This window comes from Gossypium hirsutum, chromosome A03 (assembly GCF_007990345.1).
Source record: "Gossypium hirsutum isolate 1008001.06 chromosome A03, Gossypium_hirsutum_v2.1, whole genome shotgun sequence".
Lineage (NCBI taxonomy): Eukaryota > Viridiplantae > Streptophyta > Magnoliopsida > Malvales > Malvaceae > Gossypium > Gossypium hirsutum.
In genome coordinates, this window is record NC_053426.1 from 4,989,242 (window position 1) to 4,998,138 (window position 8,897).

The 8,897-nt window shown below is 32.3% G+C and overlaps 1 protein-coding gene across 2 annotated transcripts; it reads right to left on the reverse strand.

Moving 5' to 3' along the window:
• Positions 1-3,457: 3,457 nt before the first annotated feature.
• On the reverse strand, positions 3,458-6,532 carry LOC107963856 (transcription initiation factor TFIID subunit 15b). 2 transcript variants are annotated; one of them, XR_005921294.1, is made up of 7 exons: positions 6,209-6,532; positions 5,939-6,050; positions 5,045-5,765; positions 4,624-4,774; positions 4,482-4,554; positions 3,785-3,998; positions 3,458-3,661 (listed from the first exon to the last, which is right to left on the reverse strand). XR_005921294.1 is itself a non-coding variant. In XM_016900357.2 (6 exons), the coding sequence occupies exons 1-6, from the start codon at positions 6,396-6,398 to the stop codon at positions 3,884-3,886; spliced, it is 1,362 nt and encodes a 453-aa protein (XP_016755846.1). In that variant the 5' UTR covers positions 6,399-6,532; the 3' UTR covers positions 3,458-3,883. The 2 variants fall into 2 exon arrangements, 1 of the variants encoding a protein (XP_016755846.1); XM_016900357.2 differs by having other exon boundaries at positions 3,458-3,998.
• Between the last annotated feature and the right edge of the window lie 2,365 nt (positions 6,533-8,897).

The window sequence follows — 8,897 nt, forward strand, 5'->3', positions numbered from 1 at the left end:
GCGAAATCGTGCCACAATGGTAGTGGCAATGGAGGAAGCGAAAGAGGTAGTAAATTTTGAGGGTTAATTTTTAAAAATTAAGACTAAATCGATATAATGTGTAAAAATTGATAGTTAAATTTGTTATTATACTGATTTTTTAATGGTCACATCACTCTCTCATTAGTGCAATTAACAGAAATGGACAAAATAAAAAACAATCTTGATTAGTTGGGCGACCAAAAAAGAAACAAATCCATAATTCAGTGATCAAATTAAAAATTTTCATAATTTGATGACCACATAAGAATGGCTCATAGTTAAGTAACTTGTGGTATTGTTTGCCCTTTATTAAATTCACCTTTCTTTCGGTAAATTACTTAGATAGCCACTCGAGTTTACTTGTATTCTTATTTTGGTCACTCATTTCAAAAATTTATTATTTTAGTCACTCTCATTAGAAAAGTTGTCAACTTTAGTCACTTTACTATTAAACACATATGGTCACCAGATGGAATACTTACATGGCAGCCTTTTGATTGGTATAATAACAAATTTTACCCACAACATTTGCATATTTTATAAATTTGATACTAGTTCTAAATATATTTATATATATATAACATCAAAACTTAAAAAAATAAAAAGTATTATAAAAATACATAATATTTAAATTAAAAAACATATAAAAATACAGTCTTTATTAAAATACCTTATTAAATAAATTAATTTGATACTAAATATAAAAATATCTAATTTATAAATGAAATTTTTATTAAAATACTTAGTTAAATAAACAATTCGGTAATAAATAACAAATATAATTTAGGTTAATATTTGATTTATTGACAGTATATTTTTTTATCCACAAGCAGACTTAAAAAATTATCATGTCTCTTTTTTTAATATATATATTATGTTTTACAATGGATTTATAGGACATTTATCAACCTCTATACTACTGGTAGTGTATCAAATAATTTTTCATATAATTTTATATGATAATAAATATAAAAATGGAAACCCAAAAAAAAAAATCTGAAATTCTAACGGTTAGTTTAGCATTACTTTTAAAAAGTTTAGTTTAAAATTAAGTATTTAACACTGCTGTCAAAAAAAAATTTGAAAAAAAAATTATCATTTTTAGACATGATATACTAAATTAAAAAAAACATTTAAATATTATTTAAATTTGTTATATTATGATATCAATGAAATACAAAAAATACTTTTTTTAATTCATTATTAATATTTTGATACATAAAATACAAATTTTGAATATTTTTAAGTAATTAATATTAAATGAGTAATATTTAACAAATTTTGACCAAAGATATTTATCCATAGAATGACTAAAATTAACAACTTATCTAATAAAAACGAGTAAAAGAACAAATTTTTTAAATGAACAATCAAAATAAGAACATAAGTAAACATGGGTGACTGTTTAGCTAAATTTGATGTACAAGAACTGGCAATAATCTTTTTACCTTACCTTCCTCTATAAAAAATGCGATAAGAAACCCCAGAAGTCGTAACGTTAACTTGAACTTTAAAAATATTATAAATTAGTCATAATTGAACTTCAGGTTAACAATAGAGTTTTCATAAGTTTATATAAGACTCGAAAATAATTATATAACATATTATATTATATATTGCTCGAGAATTAAATGTATGATAATATAAATTGAAAATAAATTATCGTAATTACTTTAACAATAAATATGATATCCTATAACTTGAACCTAACAAACATGTTAAATTATTTTATTCCAATAAAGAAATTGATTTTTATCTTTATAAATTCTTTATAATACTAATTAATCACGAAATTTTGAGGACATCATTAAAAAGAGAAGCTAAAACCGTCAATTATAAAATAAATATAAAAGATAAACACTAAGAAGACATATAATGTACACCAATCATATACGTTTTCTATATTTTTATTTTATTCCATTTTTAATTATAATTATTATTTGTAATGAATTCTTCATTATTTATGAAAACGTACAATTACGTATTCCTTAACACATACTTTAAGCATTCACAAATATATCAATTTAATTTAGGTTAAATCCTACTATTAATTTGCAAAAATTATAAACTTAATCTTTGTACTTTAATATTATATTAATATCCAACTACTTTATAAATAAAAATTTAACATGTAATCCTATCCTTTATTCAATCAATAATCCAATCAGTAATCTTAAATTGTGAATTTAATTCACCAATTAAATCATAGTAAATCTCAATACTTTTTAAATTTTAAAGTTTTAGTCATTTCACAAATTTGGTGAATAATAACACATAATAATAATTTTACTGCAAAAAATTTTGAAAATATTTCATAAATTTATCAGAACAATTTTTTTTAAAAATTGATAAATACAACTAAAAAACCCTAAGTAGAGTACAAAATTAAATCCACAACCTTCATATTTAAGTTTTTAATTTAAACAAAGAAATACCAAATCAGTGAATTATTTAATTAATGCATTTGAAATACATGTGTCTCCATTATTTAAAAAGCAGAAGAAATCCCATTGATAACATTCACAAAATAAACAGTGGAGCTAAATGCATAAAGATTTAAGACATTATTCTAGACAGAACACTTACGGATATCCATGACGACCACCATCGGTACTAAAACTATCAAATAACATCATGCAGCATCACAAGTTGCTCGCATATCCTAAGCTCGAAGCTACAACGAAACCAGATCATGAAGGAATGTCACAACCCTTCAGCCATTGTTCTGCATTTCAAATACTTCACCAATAACACAGCTGCCACCACCAAGCGTGTATTCAATCATCCGATGCCATTTCAACCACTCATCATTCCCAACTTCTTATTTAGCAAATCAACTATGTACAAGCTATTAACTAGTTTTTAATTAGGGCCAAAGAAGCATCTTTGGCACAAAGCACAACCGTCATGTATGTGTACGAGTTTTTGGAAGTCGTGTGTGTGTATAATAAAGCTTAGATCTACAGTTTCTAAAGTGCGGTCTAGTTTATCCATGAAACATGCAATTTCCTTATAAGAAAATATGCATTATTTCTTTATGGTCCATGATGTTGAATGCTCAAATATTGAGGAGTTTGAGATGATCCATTTCTTACCATTACAGGTATATAAAATGAGAAAATTATGCCTATGGCCTTACAAGAAGGCATGTCTAGGAGCATCAGGCGTGCACCTGATCAAATCGACCTTGCCTGGAGGTGTCAAAGGCGTTTTTTGTTGAAAAATTCTAAGGCGCACGCCTTGACGACACTGGCAACATGACAAAATTAAAGCCCGAACCAAGCTAATTCGCCAACATTATGGCATAGAGACTTAATATATTGACATAGTTTAGGTCACATTATGTCCAGTAGATTAATGAGCTTGAGATTGTCACTAATAACACCTAGTTTCCAGCATGGGATACTATGTCCCATCATCTTTTAAATCAAGCACGTTTTCGATATAAAAGATACCCATGCATGCATATAAATAACAAGCTTGTTCCAACATGATCAGCAGACAGGAAACAAAATCAAGTCCACCACTAAGAGTTAACTACCAAATAAAAAGGGTAAATGTGTGATTTGAAAGAGCCGCACTCACCTGAAATTATCAACCTACCTTAGCAGCAAGCAATTTGGAGTTAATCCACTTGCCTCTATAAAACATTGAGACAAATTCAATCAATGCGACAACTAGAAAGAAAGAACCCCCAGCTAACACTAGACAAAGGAGGAAAAGGAGAAAAAAGGGGTATTGCCCAGACAAGTGAACAACCTACCTCTTAGTCTCCTGTTCAAGAACAATCCCGTCAATACAACACAACTAGAACCCTTAGACCACATTCTTAGTGCATAAAATACTTGAAGCTGAGAGCCTCTCAGTATGGGCGCGAACGATTTCCGCCATGGTAATGCCTATCTGGCCCAGAACCACCATCTCTGTAACTATCCCTGCGCCTGTCACCACCACCTCCATAGCCACCTTTACCACCTCTGTCAAATTAAAAAAAAAAAAACAGAATTTATTTAGGAAAAGAACAAGTTTACTTGGTATAAACACAAGTGAGAGCTTTTATGCAATCATTTTTTCTGTTCACTTCCAAAGTGAAAAACACAAGGGGCAATCAAATATTGCCACATGCAAACCATACACAGATTTTCAAGATAAGAGAAGTAAAACATAGGCTGTTAACGATAACCAAAGGTGGTCATTTGAATATTTGGTTTCAAAGGAAATGAAAGCAAAAAAAACCTTAAAAGCAGGAATCCTACAGGGCAATATAAAATATAGACAGAAAAAAATGCTCTATCGGCATCGTATATTCATAAATAACATGGTCAAGCAAAGCATCTAATTGCAATATAGATGAACTCAATCCAAAGAAAACCCCAATGAGACATCTCAATCACTTCGAGACAGGAAAAGGCATCTAAATGAAAAGGTTATAGTTAGGTAGGAAAAGGTTAAAATGATACCCATGATCATATACTTTGGGCGCAGTCTTCTCTGCCATAGCCACACCGATCGAATAGCCTCTCATGACATGATCTGAGAGAAGATTCCACAAGGATGAGGTGAAATGTTTAAGGCAACAAACTAAAGTTTGTAGGTACTTACTGTGAAAGAAACTGCCAGCAGAGTGGGCAGCCTGAGGATCTTCATAAGACAAAACTGCATCGCCTTTCTGGTTTCCTTTCTCATCTGTGTATATTTTAATATTCCATGGCCATTGATCTTTATAGCCACGCTTCTGCTTAATTCTTCCAACCTAAATAAGACATGAATTGTTAGAAACACTAGTGAGGATACAAAATTTTCATGCAAAATTAAAAAGGAAATTGTCAATAGAACCCCGTACATAAAAACACCCTTAACTCCATGAAAACATCGAACTAGAGAACAAAATAAGTTTCAAAGAATAATTATCATAAACCATAAATACCATCTCTGAAAAGAAAACAGAAACACCAGTATGAAGTAGACGACATAATCCCCATTAGACAGCACATGGATTTAAAGTATAAGATTTGGCCATTACTTGTCCAATGCCGCCAAAAAGGTCTCTTATTTCTTCAATAGTAACATCTGGTGGCAAATTTGTTATGTATATTCTTGAGTTGTCGCAAGAATCCCCACAGTTGCCGTCACACTGCTTGATCTTAGCTGGTGCTTCAACAGGAGGACCACCATAACCACCTCCCTGATTTCGAGGACCACCAGAACCATACCCACCGTCATATCCACCAGGAGGTCCACCGCGACCACCAGTCCGTGCATCACTCAAACCCTCACCAGCATAGCCACCTGCAGGGCCACCATAAGATGGAGGGTATGATGTAGGTCCACCAGTATAGCTTGTAGGTGGAGGGACTGAGTCCATTCCATAATTTGCATTCCCACCATATGCATTAGGAGCAGGTGGATAATTCCCACCATAAGAATTGGGTGCTGGAGGAGGAACTTGACCGTACCCACTATCTTCTCCCCCTTGACTACTTCCATAAGAACCACCTCTACTACCACTGCTTCTATTATCATTGTTTCCACCTCTGCCTCCATCATAGTTGTTATTCCTCCCACTATCATAACCACCTCTACCCCCATCTCTACCTCCGCGATTACCGCCATATCCCCCACCACCACCTCTGCTATAACCACCACCAGTACTACCACTACCACGATCACCACCAGCACCCGCAGGAGATGGTGCACCGCATTTGTTACATTCAACTCTTCTTGCAAAGTTCAAGTTCCCACAGCTACATAAACATATGCCAGTTCAAATAAACACAAATCTAACAACTAACAGTAGTATCATAATATCAGCAGCAAACCAAAACCTGAATATTTGACTAATTAACAATGCAAAATCCACAACGGAGAGGAAAACCTCCCCCCATAAGGAAATCAAAAGCAGTGGAAGATCGTTTACCTGGGGTTAGGGCAAAGCCAATCACCATCACGGCCGCTTCCACCACGACCACCACCTCTTCCTCCGCCACCTCTTCCAGCACGCTCTCCTCCTTGATAGCCTCCACCGCCTCCTGCAGCATCAAGATCTCATTAATTAAACTAAGAACATAACAAGACCTTAAAAGCGGATTGATCTCCAAAAAACCAATATCAAATTTGCGAGAAAACGAACACTCAACAACGCTACCCCACAAATCTAACAAAAAATATTAAGAACAAACAAAATTACCTCGATTTTGATAACCACCGCCATATCCTCCACCACCTCCTCTGCCGCCTCCACCTCGACCCCCATGACCTCCACTTCCACCTCGTCCGCCTCCACCATAACCCCCGCCGCCGCCTCCATAGCCTCCAGAACCGCCATAACCACCACCATATGAAGGCGGAGCAGCTTCGCCTCCGTCTTGACCGTACATCCTTTAACGATGTATCTAGGGCTTTTTTGTTTTGTTTGTGTCGTTCGTTTTAGGGGACAGAGAACAAGAAAAAAAAAAGAAATATTTAGGGTTCAGTAAAATTAAAAAATGTGTGATGTTGGAATATATAAAGCCCGTCCGTCTAAGAGACGATAGATTATTTGCCTTGCCCTCTTCTTTCTTTTTGTGCGGTGAGTCGCATCGCATACCCAACACGTGTCACTCATAAGGCCTACTTAGATTTAATCATGGCCAAATTGGTTTCTCGTTTAATATGTTTTGAGTTTGAAAATTGGATATAAAATTTTATGCTAAACCCCAATTTGGGCTATCCACATTAAAAATTTTATACTATTTTTATTTGAAAAAGAATTTAAAAAATATAATATATCAAATACACTAAAAATATTAAAATAAATATTTTTTAACAAATTAAAAATATATTATAAAAAAATTTTATATTTAAATAAAATTAAAATAGTTATAACTTAACAAGCAAATGCCTCTAAAATAGTAGTAAAATTATTAATAAAATAAAAATTATATAATATTTAAATAATAATAACAAAATAATAACAATATAATAGCAAAATTACATCAAAATGGTAACAAACAATAGCAGAATAATAATGAAACATTAATAAATAATAGTGAAAAAAATTTGAACAAATTTAAACAAACAACTCGAGGTCCAGTCCGTTTAGAAAACATGCTCAACCCATAATCAGGTCAAAGCCTACTTCCTCTAATTTTTTATAACATTAAAAATTCATTTTATTATAAACGATCAATTCAGCAACACGAGAAAAAAAAACCATATAAGATTGAAGTCAATCCAAGGCCTACGGAGGAAAGAAACTATGTATAAAATCAAAGTAGTGCTCTCTCTTAACCAGCAACAACAACCTCCTAAAGGTAGAATGATTATAAAAGTTTTTCATGATTAGGCTAGGATCATCAACCCAAGCTAAAAGCTATGTCATTCCGCAGACTTAGCCATCTATTGACAGTGCTTGGATATAGTTATCAGATAAATAAAAAGATTAAGTATTATAGTGTCACTTATAATCAGAATCGAATAGGTGAATATTAAAGTCCAAACTCTAGAATGGAGGTTGTAACATTCTATATCTGATCTGATCGTCGAGTCTGAGTTTCAAGATGTTATGATTATCGATTTCATAAAATTTAAAACATCATGTAACATATCAACATTTAAATACATAACTAAATATCATTCATGTACATAAAGTAATACACAATCATTTTTGGGCCCTACTCAATCTTACGAAAACTCTTTTGTTAACCTGAGCATGAAATATGACTAAATTGTGAAGTTTGAAAAATCTCGAGCCAACATGACGACACCATGTTTTTCACATCGCAAGTCAATGAGTTACATCGTGATGTTAAACCTCTCCACGTCACGACCCCACTCACTGTCAGACAAGGTTGCGATGTCGAAATCTCCTAGTCACGACATTACCTTTATTTTGACAAAATGCATATTTGATATCAAGTCAATTACTTTCAAACCAACCTTAAATACTATCACACAATCATTCACCAAATAAAAACTACTTTACCATGCCAAACTAACACAATTCAAGCATGAAGACATTCCACCAAATTATTTATGTGACGGCCCTAATTAGACCCTAGTCGGAATGTGGTTTCGGGACCACAAAACCGAGTCACAAAAATTTATTTTTGTTTTAATTGTATATATTTATTGTGTGATAGTGTATGTGTGAAAAAAAATTAAATGCTTAAAATTAGCCTTAGGAATGTGAATTTTCTTGAAAGGACTTAGTTGAGAAATTTAGAAAAGATGATAGGTAAATTGTAAGGATTAAATAACAATAAGGTGAAAAAGCATGGATTTGCATGTCAAAATGCCCATTTTTGCACTAAGTGGCCAGCCAAGTAATGATGCCCTTCCACTAATTTAAATTAATTTGTATATTAAATTGACAAAGGAATAAAATATTCAAATCTTAATGAATAAAAAAATAAAAAGATGAATAAAAGAAAAGAAAAGTGTTCATCTTCTTCCTGGTTACAAACCGAAACAAAAGAAAAAAAAAAGAGAAATTTCATTAGGGCAATTCAGCACCTTCTTGGCTAGTTGAGGTAAGATTTGAAGTTATTTTTGGAATTTTTCCTTTAAATGTTTAAGCTAATTGTAAATGCATCTCTTAGCCATGTCAAAAAAAAAGAAAAGAAATCAAAGTTCTATGGTAGTTTGGGCACTAAGCCGTATATCAATGTAGTAGAATTGGAGGTTGTTTTCATGTTGTTTTGAATATGTAGATGAGAGAATGAGGTTGAACTTGTTGAATTATTAGTTGGGTAGTACATTGTGTATTCGGCCATATGAGGATTTGAATGGAATATTCATTTTGTTTGCTATTTTCTTGTATGAGTAATGGTTCAATGTAAGCCGAATAAGTCATGATAGATACGTTAAAATGCAAAATTCAAGATTATGAGGTAAAA

Excerpts from the sequence above, each read along its gene's own strand:
- LOC107963856 (XM_016900357.2), bottom strand. The coding sequence starts at position 6,398 with ATGTACGGTCAAGACGGAGGCGAAGCTGCTCCGCCTTCATATGGTGGT. Across the intron at positions 5,766-5,938 it reads TGGCTTTGCCCTAACCCCAG|CTGTGGGAACTTGAACTTTG; the intron begins GTAAACGATCTT and ends ATGTTTATGTAG. Across the intron at positions 4,775-5,044 it reads TTTTTGGCGGCATTGGACAA|GTTGGAAGAATTAAGCAGAA; the intron begins GTAATGGCCAAA and ends TGTCTTATTTAG.